This window comes from Engystomops pustulosus, chromosome 6, assembly GCF_040894005.1.
Source record: "Engystomops pustulosus chromosome 6, aEngPut4.maternal, whole genome shotgun sequence".
In the NCBI taxonomy this organism is placed as follows: domain Eukaryota; kingdom Metazoa; phylum Chordata; class Amphibia; order Anura; family Leptodactylidae; genus Engystomops; species Engystomops pustulosus.
The window spans coordinates 135,779,298-135,801,355 of NC_092416.1; the positions used below are offsets into that span (position 1 = coordinate 135,779,298).

Sequence of the window (22,058 nt, forward strand, 5' to 3'; positions counted from 1 at the left end):
TGACACACATACAGCTTTGTCTGCTTCTGTAAACGCAGACAAAGCCGCACCCACCGGGGCGGGCCGCGGCCCAATCACATCGGCGTTTCTATGGGAACGAGCCGGTGTTTTGCGTAAATTTAATGCAAAACACCGGCGGCTCGTTCCCGATCGCAGGCGTTTCCATAGAAACGCTGATGCACTCTGGCCACGGCCCGCCCCGGTGGGTGCGGCTTTGTCTGCGTTTGCAAAAGCAGACAAAACTGCACGTGTGGCAACCAGCCTAAGGGTGCGTTCACACAGTAAGTTTTGGTTGTGTTTTCACTGCATTTGAAACGCATTACAAGAGCCGAGGAGAGGTGATTTGCCTAATCACATTACTGTTTACATTTGTTAACGCAATGTTAAGGCACGCTTCAACAAAATGCATACGTTTACACATTGATAACGCACCCAAAACGCTATGTGTGAACGCAGCCTTAGATGCTGGTTTCTATAGTGTGAATGACTAAAACTCTAAAGACAATTGCGCGCAGGATCTTATCCTATCTTTGTGTCCAGGACTGGACCTTCGGCCTGCATTAGCGCACATTTAATAATTCCTTTATTTATATAGCGCACACAGATTACGCAGCGCTGGACAGAGATTTTGTCAAAGTGTTTGCGTTGTGTTATGAATATGTTTATATTGTGTTTACGTAAACACAAGTAAATGTAAATTTTATGCTTTGAATTGCATTTAAAATGCATATACAAGTGCTACGTGTGAACATGTCACATTCTTGTGAATTCTGTGCTCCTCATTTCATATGTTATGGGGATTTTTGCGGCCTTTCCTTCCTGGTCTCGTTGCCTCGGGCGTCCGTCATCTGTTATGAGTGCTGTGCCGCACAGATACTAGTTATTGTAAAAATGTCACTGTCGTTATGTATTTACTTCCTGGTATAGATGACACTCCGTGTCTTCTGATAGTGTTGTGTGTAGTGTTACAAAAACTCCAAGTATCTTTCTTTTATTCTCGGAACACTTTTTTTTTTTCTTCTTCCTTCCGTTCCAGACCACAAAAGTCGATCCGTTGACACTGTATGAAGCTGACTACTGTTGCAAACATGATCCGGGTTTCTTTTAGGCCTCATTCACACATTGAGTTTTTGTTACGCTTTCATTGCGTTTGAAACACGTTACAACAATTGCGGAGATGTAATTTGCATGATTACATTACAATTTACATTTGTTAATGCGATGTTTATGCATTAACGCATGTGTTAACATTGTGTATACTGTACGTTTTGTAAACACAAATGTTAACAGTAATTTAATTAAGCAAATTACCTCTCCTCAGCTGTTGTAATGCGCTCCAAAATGCAACACGTTACGCGCGATGTGTGACTGCACCCTCATTTCAGTGGATAAGGGAGATGGTCCGTTTACCATGCGTTTGGCTGCTTACAACCGGTTTATCTATTAAGATAATTTGGAAAAACGGTCAAAAACGGATGCGTTTTAAAAACCTATGCGTTTTTAAAAGGACTGAAAATGCATGCTTAAACACGGACCAAAACCGCCATGTGTGGCATCGCCCTAAGCAGATGCAATTAGCACAAGCCCCTTTCCATTCCGGTAGCATTACGTATCAAAATGCAATACATGCAGAAAGTATGACGCAACCCTCAGGCTGGTGCCACACGTGACGCTTTGTCTGCGTTTCAAAACGCAGACAAAGCCACACACACCGGTGTTTTGCGTTAATTTAATGCAAAACACCGATGTCTTGTTCCCGATCGCAGGCGTTTCTATAGAAACGCCGATGCGATCAGGCCGTGGCCCGCCCTGGTGGGTGTGGCTTTGTCTGCGTTGCGTTTTGCAGACAAAGCGGTGCGTGTGGCACCAGCCTCAAGCTGTTTGGGCTCTTTCACATTGGTGTTGTTTTTCACATCTGTGGATCAGTGATTTCCACGGATGCCTCACAAAACCATTGTTTTCACATTTGCTTATTTGTTTTCACTGATTCATTGTCTGTGAAAAAGTTTTTTTTAAACATGTCTGTTGATTTTCACTGATGCGGATCAAGGAAGGAAATGACAATTTTTTTATTTTTTTTTTACTACTGAGAAACCAGAACCTTTGTTTTCTAACCAATATTAAAGCCTTCAGGGTTGATCACATATGCTTTTCCCAGGAAACGCATGCGATTGATAACCCAATGGCGGAATGTGTGAACGCCCCCTAAGGGTGATGTCACACCTTGCGTTATTGGAGTTTTAAAGCATGGTAACCAAAAGTCAACCAAAATGCACTGTGTGGCCATGCCCTAAGGGTGAAGACACACATGGCGTTTTTGGGCCGTTTTTACTAAGTGCGTTTTCAGATCGTTAAAAACGCATGCGTTTTTGTCTGTTTTTCCGAAATTGCGCAATGAAAAACGGACAAAAACGCATGCGTTTTTAAAAACCGCATGCGTTTTTTGACGCATGCGTTTTTAACGATTTTGGGCCGTTTTTACTAAGTGCGTTTTCAGATCGTTAAAAACGCATGCGTTAAAAAACGCATCCGTTTTTTAAAAACGCATGCGTTTTTTGAAAACGCATGCGTTTTTGTCAGTTTTTCATTGCGCAATTTCGGAAAAACGGACAAAAACGGATGCGTTTTCAAAAAACGCATGTGTTTTTAAAAAACGGATGCGTTTTTTAACGCATGCGTTTTTAACGATCTAAAAACGCACTTAGTAAAAACGGCCCAAAAACGCCATGTGTGTCTTCACCCTTAGTAAAAACGGCCCAAAAACGCCATGTGTGTCTTCACCCTAAGGGTGAAGACACACTTGGCGTTTTTGGGCCGTTTTTGGGCCGTTTTTACTAAGTGCGTTTTCAGATCGTTAAAAACGCATGCGTTAAAAAACGCATCCGTTTTTTAAAAACGGACAAAAACGCATGCGTTTTCAAAAACCGCATGCGTTTTTAAAAACCGCATGCGTTTTTTAACGCATGCGTTTTTAACGATCTGAAAACGCACTTAGTAAAAACGGCCCGAAAACGCCATGTGTGACATAAGCGTGGTTGCACATGTGGCGTTTTGAACCAGTTTTTAGTTGTTCGTTTTCAGATCATTAAAAAAACGCATATATTTTTTTCCGGTTTTCCCAATTATCTTAATTTAAAACTGAACCGTTTTCCAAAAACCACATGACCCTGGCCGCTCGTGTGCCACCACCCTTAGGCCTGAGACACACATGGTGTTTTGAACCCGTTTTTAGGCAGTTTTTAAGCAGTCCTTTAAAAACGCATGCATTTTTTTTTTACCAATTATCTTAATTAAAACAGGTCAAAAACTGATGCTTTTTCAAATGCGCATGCGGTTTTTAACGGACTTCTTAAAAATGGCCCAAAAACGGGTTCAAAACACAGTTTGTCAGATGTCGTTTTTGATGCCCAAACCATGAATGGAGTAAAAGTAGGAGGAGGAGAAGCATCTTTAAATTATTTGTGTCGCCCATTATGATCCACACCTGCTTTTGGCTTCAAAAACTGCATCTGAAAAACTGAACGTGTGCCATCACATTTATGCAATGTTAACATTGTGTTAAAAATCCCATGTGTTAATAGTGTGTTTATGCATGCATTTTGTAAATCTAATGTTAACAGCAATGGAATCGAGCAAATCTACTACTGGAATCGGGCAAAATGTATGCATTTATGCCCAGTGTGAACTCAGCCTTAGGGTGTGTTCACATGTTGCGCTTTGGTTGCGTTTTCACTGCGTTTTAACAGCTGAGGAGAGGTGATTTGCCTAATTACATTTCTGTTGACATTTGCATTTACAAAACACATTGTAAACTGATTGTTAACACATGTGTTGACAGTATGTTAACACATGTATTTTGTTAACGCATGTGTTAACATCGCCCTAACTAATGTAATTGGGCAAATCGCCTTTCCTCAGCTCTTGTAATGCATTTTAAACACAATGAAAATGCAATCAAAGCGCAACTTGTGACCGCACCCTTAGGATGTGTCTACTTCAGTAAAATTTTTTGCTCTTTTTATTATATAAAAATGCGACAGCCTTGTCATAATTACAAAAAAATTTTGCCAAAAATTTTCATGTCATAAAGTTGGGCCCGAGGCCCTCACCCATCATACTAGAGCGGCGCTTGTAAACACAGCACTGGTGCTGCCACACGTCATGTTCTTGGACCGTTTTTAACCATGTGTAACGCAATATGTGGCAGTACCCTCTAGATTCCTGCTCATGAACTTGTGCTGTTCCGTGGTCAGATTTTGTGGTCTGTGTGTCATCAGCCATATATATCTGCATGCAAAATGTCTGTGTATATATTTTTTTTAATATATATATTTATTCATGCACATGGCCACAGGGGTGTAATTAGGAGAAGCAGGGCCTCATGCTAGCAGACATCCCACTTAAAAATATAGATATTACACACATTTATATAAGTATATACAGACTCATACACACGTTTATACACTTGTAGACACACATATAGAGCATGTAAATATCACATATACACAGCATATATACTGATGTACAGCATATACACATGTACAATGTGCAGCATGATATGTATATAATGGTCTTCCATTATTTAGTGTCAGATCAATTGACGGAGTGACATTGTGGGCCCCATAGCTGCTGCTACCACTGTAGTTATGCCACTGCATGGCCGTATTTAGGGCCCTGAGGTAGAAGATGGCCCTTTGACTTGTATTAAGCATGGTCGCAGGGCAGTGAGGCCTCTGTACTTTTCCTGTCCATGTTGCGGCTGGGCACCATCAAATGACAAGGGCAGGGTAAGCGCCTGAGCGGTACTCGCACTCATGTGCATGAGGCCTTAGGCCGGCGCCACACAGGGCGCTTTGTCTGCGCTTGCAAACGCCTATGGAAACGCCTGCGATCGGGAACGAGCCGCCGGTGTTTCGCGTTAAATTTAATTTAACGCGAAACACCGGCGGCTCGTTCCCGATCGCAGGCGTTTCCATAGAAACGCCGATGCGATCGGGCCGAGGCCCGCCCCGGTGGGCGCGACTTTGTTTGCGTTTGCAAGCGCAGACAAAGCGCCCTGTGTGGCGCCGGCCTTAGGGCGCTGTCACACGTTGCGTTTGCAGACGCAGACCAAACCGCGCCCACCGGGCGGTCCGCGGTCCAATCGCATCGGCGGTTTCAATAGAAACAAAGAGAAACGCCGATGCGATTGGACCGCGGACCGCCCGGTGGGCGCGGTTTGGTCTGCGTCTGCGTTTGCAAACGCAACGTGTGACAGCGCCCTTAGGGTGATGTCACGCGTTCAGTTTTTCAGATGCAGTTTTTGATGCCCAAACCAGAATTGGAGTCAAAGTCGGAAGAGCAGCATCTTTCAATTATTTGTCTCAACCCATTATCATCCACACCTGCTTAAGGACGGCGCCACACGTGGCGCTTTGTCTGCGCTTGCAAACGCAGACAAAGTCGCGCCCACCGGGGCGGGCCTCGGGCCGATCGCATCGGTGTTTCTATGGAACGAGCCGCCGGTGTTTTGCGTTAATTTAACGCGAAACACCGGCGGCTCGTTCCCGATCGCAGGCGTTTTCATGGAAACGCAGATGCGATCGGGCCGAGGCCCGCCCCGGTGGGCGCGACTTTGTTTGCGTTTGCAAGCGCAGACCAAGCGCTACGTGTGGCGTCGGCCTAAGCTTTGGTCACCAAGGCCGGATTGATAAGGGGTCTTACACCCGGGACTGCCAACTGTGTGAAGTGATTACAACATTATTAGGATGATCCTGGGACATCACAGGACGGGGGAACGGAAGCCTCTTAGGATGATGGCTGTGACATGTTAATATTTCTTTAATCTATATTTTACCACAAATCTAGATGTAAAGCATGACGGGTGCGGGGTTTAGTAGTGTGTCATTTTTGCTATTTTAGTAGCCCTGTACTATAGGGAAATGCTTATTCCATCATTGCGTATATAGAACAATTTAATTCATGCTGCCAGTAATGGGTAGGTTAGGCGTGAAGATCCCTCATAGCTGCAGAGGGATGAATGAGACTGGGGCTGGGAAGTGCAGCTGTTTCCTGGGAGGAGCACAAGGCTGTGCTGAATGTCAGTCACACACAGATGCTGCGGCCACATACAGTCCTGCTGAGGGAAGCTCAGCCTGAATACACTGGTATTGTCAGTGCCCACCTTCCAGCATGCAATAACATGGGCACTGGGCCTCTGCGGCAGAGCATGCACATTACTTCTATACAGGGAATCGCTCACACATGAAGGAGACAGTGATCAAGGCGGAACAGGCTGCTCAGCACTGCTTATGTCATGAGATCTGGGTAAGGTCTCAGCTGGGGAATCTACAAGACTACAAATTCAGGTCAACAAGATGAAGAACATGTTCTGAATGAAAAACGCTGTAATTATCATCAACCTGCCAAACCCGGTTTCCATCCCAACCGAACCTGCATGGATCAAAGCCTGGAGCAAGTCAGAACCGACACTCCCATTCATAGAAGATAAAATCCAGATCTAGATAATCGTATCTGCAGCGCCTTGCGTAGAGCCAGGGATTTAGAGGTACGTTTTACTAATTCATTGCCATTTGGAATGCTTTTGTGATTCCTTGGGGTTGTCTACAGGAGACCCCATCCCCCTCCCTTTATATAATTATCTTTAACATGCCATTGAACCGCTGCAAGTGGGAGGGGGGAACAATGGAGATCCCATAATAATGAGTTACTCTGTTATTGCTGATGCTACCAAGCTGTGACTGAGCGACGACCATCAATAAGGTAAGAGTCTATAGACGGAGCTATTGTGGCTCTGCTTTCTATAGTTGTATATCCGTGTCAGGGTATGGATTATAATTCTGATATATTCTGTAAAGCGCACATTTTCTCATGATTCTACATCCCCATTACCACCAGGGATTATTAGTTGGAACCAATGGCTCGATTATCCTCTCATCTTCTATGTATGGCCTCCTTTGTTACTTACCCCTCTGCGCATGTATCATGTGATTGCATGAAAATTGCTTTGGTGTAGCTGTATGGGCCATTGAGCCGTCACATCCTCCATTACTTCCTGCAGAAGCTTTTTTTTTCTATTACGTTCCATGGTCCCCCTCCTCACATGGATTATTTATCCTCACTTTCTGCTCATTAGCATGTGCTTGGCAGACCACCATATCTACTCCCTTTTACTGTAATCGAAAACTATCCATCAGTCCACCCCCCACCAAAATATTCAACATTCTCATATGTGCAGCTGATGCCCCTGGCATATGCCATTCATTCCACCACATCGCCCTGGCATCTACTACATCTCTCTTTTGTAAACCAAATCATTGTCAGCCATAATTTTGAAATCGTAGTGAACACTTTAATGGTGGATCCCACAATGCCCCTTGTCTGTATTCTGTTATGTACAGGCAGTCCCCGGGTTACATACAAGATAGGTTCCGTAGGTTTGTTCTTAAGTTCAATTTGTATGTAAGTCGAAACTGTACATTTTATAATGGTATATCCAGACAAAAAATGTTTTTGCCCAGTGACAATTGAAGTTTCAAAATTTTTTGCTGTAATAGGACCAATGATTATCAATATAGGTTCAATACAGACACTTTACAGCTGATCACTGCAGTCTGGGACTATACTAAAGCATCCACAGGTCACAGTGGGTAGAGGGGTCCGTCCTTAACTATGGGTCGTCTGTAAGTCGAGTATCCTCAAGTAGGGGACCGCCTGTATATGTAAACTAGTAAGGCCTCAATTACTCCAGGGCATTTGCATTGTAATTTTGAGGGTCCAGAATACATGAAATGTAATGGGGTAAAGTACCTGCAGTATGTGGACAGTACACCTAAGATATTCGTAATTACACTGCTCTATATATCCATTATAGTGTTAAAGGGTTTGTGCATGAAAAACATGGCCGTCATCTTCACAACAGCACCACAGCTGTTCATAGGCTTTGTCTGGTACTGCAGTTCAGCTATATTGAAGGAAGGTTGCACACGATCGATTTTTGTTGCAACAAACTCGCTCCAAACATATAACTGATGAGTTAAGTTCGGCTGCTCCATGTTAAAGCCAATATATCGGAAAAGAGCAAGTTTGTGTGAAACGTGTACATAAGAACTGGTGACATTGTTTCTGGTTCAGGTTTTTCTAATCCTGGAAACCACTTAACCCGGTAGTTTCAGATTTTTTCCATTTACTCAATCCCAATTGTGGAGTAACACCTCACACTGCAAGGAGTTCTGTATATAATGGTGATATATCCCTGATGTATGCAGCAGGTATTCAGGCCAGCGGTAGGCACTGTTCCTGGAACGGAGCTGGTGTGTCTGGTTAGCATTGTTCTCATGGCTTCATTCTGCCAAGGACAGACCTAAATGGGGCAGATAGACATCCAACAGTACAAAAACAGTGAATCCTTCAGTGAGCTAAGGATCTGAGACATTCATGGGGTAAACCACAGCCCCATTTGAAGCCGCCATGTTCTGTAGACCACAAGAGTCATCCAACTGGGGGATCTTCTGGCCCTCCACGATAGGAGTGACCTTTTATACAGGACTGAGGAATATGCTCTGTTTTAAAACACAGAAATAATCTCATGTTATTGGAGAATAAAGCCATACACATCAGATATCAGTCTGCTGAACTGATTTTAACTGGATTGGATGACCAACTAATGGGTATGAGACCTCCTCAAAGCTAGACATCAAGGACACGGGGATTTGGTAGTTTGGCCTCTGGCAGGTAAGCCATCTCCATAGGTGTCTGGCCCCGGCTCCATCCCACTCCCCATTCAGAGCACATATATGTTTGCCTAAGGGGGATGGGGGGTTGGGTGAGATCGCTGTTGGCTATTTTGTGTGTAAGAAAAGGCTTATAGATGTCAGTAAAGGATGTGGGGGAAGGTTAGTGATATATTTTCTGTACACTCTCCTGACCTTCACATTAGGGAAGTTAAACTGGTTTGAAAAGCTAATAATGGCAAATTTGCAAAGCCCTACAAAAACACAGGTGACTCTACCCTTACCCCGACCTGCTTCCCCACAGACTATTCATCCTCATGATACCTAGGTCATGTTTTCTAGCTTTAATAAACACAATAATCCAGATGTTGATCCAGTTTAGAACTGTATGCAAAAATAGTGCCCCTCGTGTCCAAGAGGCTGTGTGTGGTATTGCAGCCTAAACCTATTTGTATCAGTGAAGCTATACCGCAATACCATGGTGGGCTGCTGGTGCTATGAAAACAAAGCTTCCATTCTCCGAAATTTCTATGGCTCTTTGTTTTAGAAGTTGGTCATATTTCCAATAAAGGAAATATACCATCAGTTTTACTGTAAATGGACGTGTCCTACTAAGAAGTCAAGATCGCGGCAATATAGAGTTATAAAAAAGTGCTAATTTATTATAACTCTATACGCCATGATTGCAGCAATATAGAGTAATAAAAATTAGGTAAATTTGTCTGGGCCGCTCCGGCTACGTCACCAGAGCGCCTCGTATTCTAATTTATTCACTCCCCCTGTTGCCAGGCAGTTCTGCCGCTAGTGCGACGGGGAGTGGCGGGGTGAGCAAATACGAGGCGCTCTGGTGATGTAACCGGACATCTCAGCCTAATTAGCACATGTTTTATAGAGTTATGGTATAATTCCACAGGATCTTCTTAGTAGGACACGTCTACCATCAGTCCTTTAAGAGATAAAGACTTTTCAGATCATTTAGGCAGAAATTCACTTTAAATAATGTATTTTAATCATTTTTGGGTCCTGTTGCTACTTGGGAACTCTGATAATTAGCTTTGGTCACCATTTGTGAAAAAAAAAAAAAAAAAAAAAAAACCTAAGCGGGGACATCACTGCCATTTCTTTTGGCTCTTCCATTCACTTGGATTTTAAATACTTGTTCAGTAGCTGTAAGCAATAGGTAATATTTAACCCTTTGATGCAAGCACCTTTCCACCACTGGACGTAACATCCATGAAGGGTCTAAAAATTCTAATGATTTGATATCTTAACTGTCTTTAGTGAGAGCAGTCTATTAGCCTAATTCTCTACTGTCCGTAGCAGGGTTTTCCCTGGCTGGTGATAAGTGCGGCAGTGAATGTGCATTTTCGGGGATAATTTGTGGGTGCTATAAATATGAAGCTGTCGGCTGCGCCCAGATCAGATGCAGTTACATTACAAACCTGTAGATGGGACAATGCAGACGACAGCAGTTTGCAGCTGACTCATTGTTGTTTTCACTTCAAGGTACGAGTCATTGATGCACACACACATAAGAATGCAGACGACTCTCATCATGGGGAACTAATGCATAGAGATTAAATATATATACAAATGTACATAAAGTCTGTTGACCTATGCAGATTGTCAATGAGACAGTAATCTCAGAAGAGTGTGAGGAGGCTGAAACTTTGTGGGTTGCAATTCAAAGCCACGAGCCAAATTATTTTTGGTGTAATTTATAGACCCCCCAATATCTCAGAGGAAATGGAGGGTTATCTAAATAAACAGATGCAGCGGGGTGCACAGGAGGGGACAATAGTGGTCATGGGAGACTTTCCAAATATAAAAGTCAGGGCTCTTCTTCATCTGTGAAGGGGAGACATTTTATTTGCTTTCTGCAGGATAATTTTATGGTGCAGCATCCCACAAGAGGTGACGCATTGTTGGACCTTGTGATTTCTAACAATGCGGAAATTGTCCAAAGTGTCACTGTCCGGGAACCCCTTGGGAACAGCGATCATAACAATTATTTTCCTCTTGAACTGTAAAAAGCAAAAACATTTAGGAAAATTGAAAACATTAAATTTTAAGAAGGCCAATTTCCAGAAATTCAGGGCTGTACTACAGTACAGCATATGGACTGGGATCAGATACTGTTACATATTAATACTAATGTTAAATAAGAGACATTCAAATGTATCCTGGGCCATTATACTTCTAAATTTATTCCAATAGGTAACAAGTATAGACGGGCAATTAATAGTAAAAAGAGGGCATTCAAAAAATATAAATCTGATGGGTCACCTGAAGCTTTCAATACTTACAAAACAATTGCCAAAATCTGTAGGAGGAAATAGAATCAGCCAAATTACAAAATGAAAGACAAGTGGCTAAAGATAGAAAAACAGAATTTTTTTTTGAGCAAGTTGGACCCATATATACTGAAAATGGAGCATTGGAAACTGGAGACCAAGAGAAAGCGGATATACTAAATGTTTTTTTTTTTAGCTCTGTTTATACAATAAAAGAACTTCTGCCGTGTACTTCTGCACCCTGTAATATACTAGACTGGCTTAATGTAGACATGATCCAATCTAAGTTCAATAAAATCAATGTGTACAAGGCTCCTGGACCAGATGGGTTACATCCCAGAGTTCTCAGTTCTGTTATTGCTGTACCGCTGTCTAAAATCTTCAGGGATTCCATGTCTGGTGTGGTGCCAAGTGACTGGTGCAAGGCGATTGTGGTGCCAATATTTAAAATAGGCTCTAGAACTTGTCCAGGCAATTACAGGCCTGTAAGCTTAAGTGCAATTGGGGGAAATTTTGGAAGGGTTACTAAAAGACTACATACAGGAATATGTGACATCACATAGTATAATAAGTGACAGCCAGCATGGGTTTACTAAGGATAGAAGTTATCAGACTATCCTGATCTGCTTCTATGAAGAGGTGAGCCGATCCCTGGATGGAGGAGCTGCTGTGGATATTGTGTACTTGAATTTTGCAAAGGCATTTGACACTGTCCCTCAAAGACGCCTAATGCGTAAAATAAGGTCTAGTGGTTTGGCAGGAATAATTTGCAATTGGATTGAAAATTTGCTGAAGGATCGTATCCAGAGAGTTGGGGTTAATGATTCCTACTCAGAATGATCACCAGTTGTAAGGTGTGTACCCCAGGGTTCTGTGCTTGGCCCACTACTATTTAATATATTTATTAATGATATAGAGGTAGGAATTAACAGCACTGTGTCTATTTTTGCAGATGACAACAAGCTGTGTAGTGTAACAGTATATAAAGGATGTTCATAGGCTGCAGGGACACTGAGTGTTTGGTCATCCACTTGGAAAATAGGGTTTAATGTGGATAAATGTAAGGTTATGCACCTGGTGGCTAATAATCCACAGGCAAAATATGTCCTTGGGGGAATAAATCTGGGAGAGTCCCTTGTTGAGAAGGACCTCGGTGTAATTGTAGATCATAAATTAAATAACAGCATGCAATGTCAATCAGCTGCCTCTAAAGCCAGTAGGATCTTGTCATGTATGAAAAGTGGTATGGACTCTCGTGATAGGGATGTAATATTACCACTGTACAAGGCATTGGTTTGGCTTCACCTGGAATATGCTGTCCAGTTCTGGGCACCGGTCCATAAAAAGGATGCCCTGGAGCTGGAGAGGGTTCAACGAAGAGCCACAAAAATGATAAGGGGTATGGAGGGTCTTAGTTATGAGGAAAGATTAAAACAACTAGATTTATATAGTCTGGAAAAGAGACGACTACGAGGGGACATGATTAATTTATATAAATATATGAATGGTCCATACAAAAATTGGTGGTAAGTTGTTTCAGATTAAATCAAATCAAAAGACGAGGGGGCACTGTCTCCGTCTGGAGAAAACAAGGTTTAATCAACAGAGGCGAAAGGGCTTTTTTACTATGAGAACTGTCAATCTGTGGAATAGCCTGCCTCAGGCGCTGGTCACAGCAGGGACTGCAGAGAGCTTCAAGAAGGGTCTAGATGGTTTTTTTTACACCTAAATAACATTGATGGTTATGTTATACAGAATTGGTCCCCTAAATCCCTTCCTTGGTTGAACCTGATGGACAAGTGACTTTTTTCAACTGTATATACTATGATGATATAGGAAATACAATATGGAGAGCTAGAGTTCTAAGGTCCAATTCATCATTCATTAAGCAATAGATGGAATCTGCATATTTCTGTTTTGAGGTATTGATGCAGAAAACATTGGCACCATATAAGCAACAGTAAATTAGCTTGCTTACATATACTACTCATTTCAATATAAATTTGAATTATTGTGTTTAATAACACCTGCGAAATGTGTGGGGTACCATATTTAAAGGACATCTACCACCAGGATCAAGGATTGTATACCAAGCACACTGACATACTGGCAGTATCTGCTCTTCTTTAAGCTTGTTATGCCCTTGTTTTTAAGAGAAAAGGCTTTAAAATTATTCAAATGAGGCAGAGGGGCTTATGGCTCTATTAATACCTATGGAAGCTGGATGGAAGCTTGTATTTTTTTTTTTGTAAAACAAAGGCATAAGAAGAGCAGACCCTGACAGAGGGAGCACACTCGTATGTCAGTGTGCTTGGTTTACAATCCTTGATCCTGGTGGTAGATGTCCTTTAAGGATTGTTTAGTGGAAGCCTTGCTACTACTTTTATTGCGTCCAAAAGCGTTGACATAGACCCCAAGTCCTACAAGATTAAACTTGAAAGAAGGTCCAATCTGTCATGGTCCTATACATAGTTGTGGTCTACTCTACATCTACTAAGATGCCCCTAGTGTTTGAGCAGATATTCCTATCATGGATTTTACTGATACTTTAATATTTGCAAATGTATCCTCCTTTTTTGGGTCAGAAATAACAATTTTATCTTTCCTTCCAGGAATCTTAATTTCATGAAAACCGAGATGAAATAATATCTCAAATCTTATCTTCATTAACAAAGAAAAGTCACACCTAACTGTGAATAATCATGGGAACTGCCCTCTCTGTGTCCCCAAGCTACCGTAAAGCTGGACTTTTTGAAGGAAGCACCTCAAGTGTAGCCCATTACACTGCTGTCCAGAACAGCAAGAATGGAAAATCTCTGAAGAGACATTCCTTCATCTCTTCATTACCGTGGAAGAGATTGGTGGCTGTCTCATCCAAGAAGAGACAGCCGAAGAAGGGTCAAACCAATGGCAGTTACCAGAATAATATTACTCATCTAAACAGTGAGAATCTCAAGAAGTCTTTGTCCCCTTCAAATCTATCAAGTTTCACACAAGACTCCAAAGATTCTGTTACTAAGGACTCTGTGTCCTCCTGTGGCAAGCCTGTCCAACAGCAGCAAGTACACACCTCTCCGAAACGAGTGGTGGTGCAGGCATCCACCAGCGAGCTGCTAAAATGTTTAGCAGAGTTTCTGTGTCGAAGGTGTTTCAAACTCAAGTTTCTTTCTCCTACAGAGATTGTACTGTGGCTAAGAAGTGTTGACAGATCTCTTCTCATCCAAGGATGGCAGGATCAGGGCTTCATCACCCCGGCCAATGTGGTCTTTCTCTACATGCTCTGCCGAGATGTCATATCATCTGAGCTAGACAGTGAGCAAGAACTTAAGGCATCCTTGTTTACTTGTTTCTATTTGTCATATTCCTACATGGGCAATGAGATCTCCTACCCACTCAAGCCCTTCCTTGTGGAAAGCTCAAAGGAGGCCTTTTGGGACCGTTGCCTTTCTGTCATTGGACTGATGAGCCCAAAGATGCTGCGCATCAATGCTGACCCCCAGTATTTCACTCAGATCTTTGCTGATCTTAAAGCGGAAGGTGAACAAGAAGAGAAGAGCCGACTGCAGATTGGGTTGGATCGATTAATTTCAAGGACTGCTGGAGTTGGAGAATGACCGTGTTAGGGTCATATTAAAAAGAGTTTTGTGTTTTGAAGGAAAGATAGAAAAAGACATTACCGTGAGGATGATGACCCAGGATGCAAATGTCTAGCTTTTCTTGATGTCTCTTTTATATTGTGTTATTGCTTGACAGGTTTCAAGCTGAGTAGGTCTACACATTACAATGTTTGATGTATGCTGCAAACCTCTGCAGGTCTCTGACGAGGAAGATGGATAATCACTGGTAGATGAGGCATGGCAAGTCTTGTCACAAGTATCACTCTATCCTCTCCTCGTCATCCACCAGGTTACTTTACGTCTGGCAAAGTCTCCAGATATCACCTTAATGAACCCGATAGTAAAAAGTTATTTACCAGTCACTGGCAAGGAAACTCCAGGCTAGTTGTTTTGCTTCTCTAATGCCAAGCAGTGCAGGCCAGGATTAGCATGAACTCTAAAACTATTTAGGTCACAGATGGAACTGCAAATGGGTTTCACTCACATGAGTAAGACAGCTTAGTACTTTTCTCCTCCCTCCCCAAAGCTTGCAGACAGAAATATACCTAGAAAACCTACACCTAGTCCTGTGATTTATCCGTATCCTGTGATGAACCAGTTAGGAGTCCAAAACCATGGTCCTGGAACTGATGAACTGGGCTGTCACAGCTCCTTTCTTTATATAGAATTTTCAGCTATTGTAGTCAAAAGTAGCTGGTTATTGTGCCAAGACCTTTTAGGAACCTGAACAATTAGTTAGGACAGGAGGGTGGGAATGGGTTACTGTTTACAGAAGATTTCTTGGCTTCTTTGGTGGTCTTCAAACTATAAAAGCTATAAATAGCTGTATAATTTATTTCTCATCACCCGTATGCACTGGGCTTTGGAAATGTGTGTATTTTTGGTTGACCTATGGTCAATGATGAGGAACATGGATGCTGGTGATGCAATAGCTGCCGTATGATGTCACTACTGCCTTGTCAATCCGTTCAGCACACGTGTGTGTGTATGCATCACATAGGTGCTAATGTAACACACTTATAGTCTGATAGCAGTGGGTGACATTCTCAATATATAAAGTACGTTATCAAATTCTCAATATCCCTGAAATGTGAACTGATCTCATCTTAGAGTTTTATCACTGTGAGGAGGACTAGTGGTACAGGGACTGGACTAAACAGGTCTTCAGGTACATTTGTCCCTTATGTGCAGGGAAGACCTTGCTAATCTTGAATTCTATGTATGATTACTTGAGTAGAGCCTAAGAGGCTGTAGATCACTAGTAAACAGACCACTGGACCAGGACCAAACTACTAAGAGGGAAATGAAATGGACCACTATGACTTGGTTATACCTGTGTTGGGGGTTTATTCAACCTTAGTGGTTACCCAGATATTCTAAGGATAACTAGAAAGGGTATTCCCAATCACCTATCTGTAGGTCATCAATATCAGAATGGCGGTGGTCTAGACACCAGTCACCCTCTCCAGTAGTCACAGCAGTCCAATGGGTTCTTCTTCTTCAGCAGCGTGTTATGTCACATCCATCGGTCACATGCCCTGATTTTAATTCGGTCCTATTCAAATGAAAGGGGCTGAGATGCAATACCAAGTACAGCCACTGTACGACGTACAGCACTGTGCTTGATAGACTGTGAAGAAGCCACAGCACTCTTTGGAAACTGTGAGAGGGATGTCGGCCAACCATCATTCTAATATTTTAGCAAAGAAAGTAAAAAAAAAAAAATATTGGAATATCCCTTTAAATATAAAGCTCGTACCATGCAGGTAACAGTCAAGCAGGTCTAGCACTGACATTAATATACTGATAATTGTACGAAGCAGCACCACCCCAGGCTACAGGCTGCACCTGGTATTGCAGCAAATACCCTTTTATTTCGTTGTCCGCTAGGAGTGGTGCTATTTGTCGTGAACGACCACTTTCTGGGGTGATATGATGTTTTTTTCCAGTGATAATGGGTGTATCACTTCTAGATCGCTCTGACAGATTGATCTACACTTTAGACGTGCCATTAACTCCTTGTTTTCTGACTTTTGCCGATGAAAAAACAGGGAGGTTTACACTTTTGTTACAAGTTCAGTGTTAGAGAAACATCACTTGTAAGTTCATGTTTTCTCTTTGCTGTTAGGATGCAGGTTGCAGGATCCAGTTCTATACATTGGGATACATATAGGTCACATGAAGACTGGATCTGCCTGAGAAATGGTCAGTCGAGGCCGGCTCACATTGATGGTTTTTTTTTCTTCTGGGTTCCATGTGTACAGCTCTTAATGGTGGGGGCTGCTGTTGTATGTGTGCCCTGGTGGTTGTGGTTACTACCAGTATGTGCAGGCACCCTACCAAACTCCAGGCCAGGCTATGGGGTCAAAGAGAATACAATCTTTTAGGCACTGGCAGTCATTTGGGTCATTCGGCACATGTGGATAGGCAGCCGGTCTACAGGATGCCAGCTCAAGGTATAAAAGGGTCCAAGGCAACCAACCTATTGTTGACCTTTGGTCTATCTTGGCTTAACACGTCTAGTGCATGTTCACCCAGAGTCATGGGTCAACCCACTTGCCATGGGCCCTGTCCCCTACACTGCTCAATTTCAAGGAATATTCATATATATCTGACACAGATCTCCGTTATGTTCTTGTGCTTGACATACTGGAGCAAACCAAGGCCCGTTATGTATACAGTGAATGATGGCATTTTGTGGATGCAATATATGACTACTATTTGGCACTGACCTGAGGCTTGAGGCATCCCCACTGCTTGAACACTGTACCTGATGAGGTTATATAATGCTGCCATGCTGTGCACCCAGAGCTGTCATTACTGATACCTGCCAACCTCTGATGGGTATAAATGGTTCACGTGGGCTGAGTGTAACCTGGCATGTTACCTAGCATCTGTCTGTATGATATATGTATATAAATATGTATTTGTGTGACTGAGTGCATGATAGCCAATCCCAGACATGTACGCAGGGTATGCATGTTTCTTGTACAGGGGTTCAGGCATGGACATGGCAGAGCACTGTACATCCGTGTGGGATTATCTCACTTGTAGCATCTCCCGGTTTACAAGAAGTAGTCATGTAGTTTGTGTATGAATGACACTAATGCAGGGTGTGGAGGTGACAACTTCCAGCTCTTGTCTAACTTTGTGTTTTTATTTATTTTTGTACAGTGAGGATAAAATAAAGACTCACAATCCGTGTTACGTGTATGTGTCATTATTAATATGGGACGGCGATACTATAATCTTTTAAAAAGCGAAAAACCAAAAACATTTGGGTTGGTTAACGGAAAACATAGAACAATTAAGAAAAGACCCGACAAATCCTCTGAAGATAAAGCAGAGATTGAGGACTGGTAACATAATGGAGAGTGTGAAAATTAGCAGTTATCTTTGACGCAAATCAGTTTAGACAAATTTAATAATAATTTACTACTAATATCTGAACAAGACTGATCACATTTCAAATTATATCATGATTTTTCTTTACCTTATATGATCTTATCCACATGGCATGAATGCGCCATTATAAGGCATTAATAAACAAGGGTCCTTGTCTGAATTTGCCATGTACTTATGAGATTTGCCATGCGTCACGTCTGCACCCGTCTTGGTAATCCCCCAGGTATATCCTTAAATAACCCGACAGTCAAGAGATTTTGGTGAATATTTTATAGACGGCTCTGCAGGAAGAATGCAGCAGTTTTACAAACATTAACCATTTCTGTTAATGTCTTTTCATTACCAACATTGTCCTACTTGCAATTTAGCCAGGGGTGTAGCTACTGATGGAGGGGCCCACTGAGGTGCTTTGAGTGAGTTACAGGGGCGGACTGGGCATATACTTTAGGGAGAAGTCTCTGGATGGACCTAAGGTGTTTTGGCCGGGTCACATCCCGTCACGTGCTCTCCTCTTATTCTTGGGCTCTGTGAGAGGCTCCAGCCCCTGCAGGGACTTTGATGCTGGGTCATAGTGCCTGTGTCCCTAGAAGCAGCTGGCATTGGGACCCTGCAGACCCCGAGCTGCCTCCTGCACTGCTCTGAAGCCCCCACAGGTCCCACATGGAGAGGAGCAGCCACATGCTACACAGGCTCAGCCCAGTAGGAGCAGCTTAAGCTGGGTTGGGGCAAAATAAATCATAGGGGCTTCTTGACATGTGAGCAGTGAGGGCAGCCATGTCTAGTGCTTTCACTATATATTAAATATGTGTGCCTGGGCTGAAGCAGAGTCCAAATACTTTGCTAAGAGATGATAAGACAAAAATGTTTTTAAAAAATTGTGCTACAAGGTTTATAAGGTGTTTAGCAGGTACTTTTAGAATGGTCTCTCTGTTCCTGTGTTATCTACATTTAGCAGTGCTGCAGTACATTATGGGTTAACATCCCCCCTTCCCTTGGAGCTGCCATTACACTGATAATAGCGGCTCAGCAGTCAGAACAAGTAGATGGAGGAGAAGAAAGTGTGGGCTGTATCTGATGCCACCCTGTAAAGCTACTGACACATCATAGTCAGTAAAGACTTGGCAGCTTTCCGTGTCTGAGATTTTTTGTCACTTCATATACAATGACAAGTAGGTTCCCTTTAAAGGAGTACACTTATGTAACATGTCACCAGGGACCTAATTTGCACTAAAAGACAGGTTACAGAAGTCCATCACACCTGCAGTACAAAAATTCAAAAAACAACATGTGATTTGTCTGGGCCGCAGACTGCTCAGCTCTCAGCCCTCACCTTTGTGCTTCTGTACAGCTCCTCCCTCTCCCTCTGATGTCAGCTCACCAGGCTGTGAGCTCTGTGAATAAGCAGGTGGGAGGAGCTGTACAGGAGCACAAAGGTGGGGGCTGTAAGCTGCGGAGTGAGCAGACAAGTCACATATTGTTTTTTGAAATGCAGCCAAACCAAAGTCTAACCCCTGGGACTACACAGACGATTCTGTCAGGGTGCAAAGTAAGGTATAACACACAATTATATTGTAATGCAAATACTTAGAGAAGGCAGGAAGACAGATTTGCACTGCAGCTGTAATGGGCTTCTGTAACTTGTCTTTAGTGAAAATGAGGTCTCGGATTACAGGTTCCCTTTAATGGGTATGGTATATAGTATGTGTGATAACGTGGTATATATGTGTACGACAGTGTCAATGTGTGTGGTTTATATATATTTATGTACAACAGAGTAACAAAACGTAATTTTAGAGATATGCAAATTAGGCTAAATTCTTTTAAGGGAAATCTACCACCAGGATGAAGGATTGTAAACCAAGCACACTTACAACCCCCCTCTGCCAGGATTCACTCTTCTTTTAGGTTCCCATGCTCTTGTATTTACAAAAAAAAAGCTTTAAAATTATGCAAGTAATCCTGAGGCGCTCCATGGTCAATTAACAGCTATGGAGCCCCAAGCCTTTCAGGCTCATTTGCATAATTGTAAAGCCTTTTTTTTAAAAAAAGAAGGGCATAGGAAGCTAAAAGAAGAGCAGAACCTGCCAGAGGGGCACACACCAGCATGTACATGTACTTGGTTTACAATTCTTCATCCTGGTAGTAGATTTTCCTTACATCAATTCAGCCTAATTTGCATCTCTAAAATTACATTTTAGAGCAGCTGGATGTGTGAAATGACATAGCCATATATAACATAGCAATTACTTCAGACACAAAGATGATGTAGAAGCGTAGTACGCCCTGGCCTCACTGCACAAGGGCTGTAGGTATGCAGCGTGCACTACGTAGCTGGGGTTTCATTCTGGCTTCACTGATGCATTCAGAGATTGATGCATTCCCCTAGCTCTGCCTCTATTATTTCGTCCTCCCCTGGACTAGACTACACCATACTTCATTTTATGCTTCATTTGCAGGACTGACAGCAAGGTCACTGAAGAAATTCCATAATCGCTTATGAAGGCCACGACTATTATACCACCACAACTGGGGCTCGGAACGTCGAGTTCTAGAGTAGTGAGCGGTGTAGTATGTTTGGTTACATGAAAAGAGGGATTCCCTGATGAATATACATTTGTAATACAGAACATCTACCTCTAATCACAATGAAAATATAAATACTTTATATTCTCTTTCTGTAGCAATTTCATTGCAAAGCATAGTAAACCAATGACTACAGGGATTCATACATTCTTAAATAATTTACATTTATTGGAGGGAGATGTCATCCTGGTAGCAATTTTTTTTTTTGCATTGAAAAATACGTGTACAGTACCAAAAGTATCATAAAAATAATGGACTGCTAAATACATTGACAAGCAGATAAACCTGGCCAAAGTCATTGCTATGAGACACGGTCACACTGTACTGGTTACGGCCATCATTGCTAGATAAGAAGACATGCTGTACCACACCTTAGATACTCTAGTCCTACTAAGGCCCCTTGCTCAGCACCCTGCAACATGGACCCAATGCCATTGCTGCTGTCACTGATGGTGACATTTTCTTATAGAGGAACAATTTTTAATTTATATGAATGCAATCCCAAAGACGTCACTTGAATTTGGATACCATGCACCAGCACGCGTCCAGTTGTAATCTGCAGGTCTTTAGAAATGAAATATACATTGACAAATCAAGAAAATTACCAATGATTTGGCGCCATAGACGTTAGAAACCTACATTTATTATTGCTAGAAAAATTACCCTGCCAGCATATAATTATATATAATTCTAAAAGAGACAGCTGCAGGCTGAAGATCCTTGGTTAAAATTGCACAGAACAGTTGCTGGGGGAGCCAGTCCCCCATCCCCCAACATACAGCTGGGTAGTTGGCTATTTAAAGGGATTGTCCTGTCCACCAAATAAATGTTTTTATTTGTATAAAGAAATGTTATACAAATTCCCAATATACATTCTACAACAATTCCTCACACTTTTCTAGATCTCTGCTTGCTGTTATTCTACAGGAAGGTTCAGTGGATATACACTAGTCCATGGTCATGTGATGTCACACAGGTGCACGGCTCGTTAGTATCATAGTCAGCAATCAGAGCTGTGTGTTATAACGAGCCGTGCACATGGACAGATTTCTATACACGGATATTAAACACTAAAGCTGCCTATACAGCATGCAGAGCTCTAGAAAACAACAAGTATTGATACAATAAGTATATTGGAAAATTCTATAACTTTTCCTAATACAAGCAATATCATTTATTGGTGGAAACTGGACACCCCCTTTAAGGCACGGAGCAGAGACACTTGGTATCTCGATGTGGTGAAGTGCCCGGCATTTAATTGGCTGGCACACTTAGGGTGAAGCCGGAACGACTCTTGTTGAAGTGAGGCTGTGCTTGATTTATCTTGGTTTCCACAGAAATGGAACAAGACTTGCCGTGCTGGCTACACTGGACTGGGTGCGACACTGTGACCTGGAAACGCCTCTTCTCACTGTCAGGATAGAAAA

The 22,058-nt window shown here is 42.4% G+C and overlaps 2 protein-coding genes across 4 annotated transcripts in view; one reads left to right on the top strand and one right to left on the bottom strand.

The window, feature by feature from the left end:
• Positions 1-6,028: 6,028 nt before the first annotated feature.
• Positions 6,029-17,850, top strand: CDK5R1 (cyclin dependent kinase 5 regulatory subunit 1). 2 transcript variants are annotated; one of them, XM_072111183.1, is made up of 3 exons: positions 6,029-6,547; positions 6,735-6,762; positions 13,639-17,850. In XM_072111183.1, exon 3 carries the CDS (start codon positions 13,729-13,731, stop codon positions 14,638-14,640), a length of 912 nt encoding a protein of 303 aa, XP_071967284.1. In that variant the 5' UTR covers positions 6,029-6,547; positions 6,735-6,762; positions 13,639-13,728; the 3' UTR covers positions 14,641-17,850. The 2 variants fall into 2 exon arrangements, with proteins under 2 accessions (XP_071967284.1, XP_071967283.1); XM_072111182.1 differs by lacking the exon at positions 6,735-6,762 and having other exon boundaries at positions 6,030-6,547.
• A 2,928-nt stretch (positions 17,851-20,778) lies between these two features.
• MYO1D (myosin ID) overlaps positions 20,779-22,058 on the bottom strand; it is a 57,090-nt gene continuing 55,810 nt past the window's right edge. For both annotated transcript variants that reach the window (XM_072111184.1, XM_072111185.1), the window contains exon 22: positions 20,779-22,042. In XM_072111184.1, the coding sequence (XP_071967285.1) occupies positions 21,886-22,042 (157 nt within the window). In that variant the 3' untranslated portion in view covers positions 20,779-21,885. The remainder of the gene's footprint in view (positions 22,043-22,058) is intronic.

What these genes read in the sequence shown, in the direction of transcription:
- CDK5R1 (XM_072111183.1), top strand. Translation starts at nt 13,729, where the DNA reads ATGGGAACTGCCCTCTCTGTGTCCCCAAGCTACCGTAAAGCTGGACTT.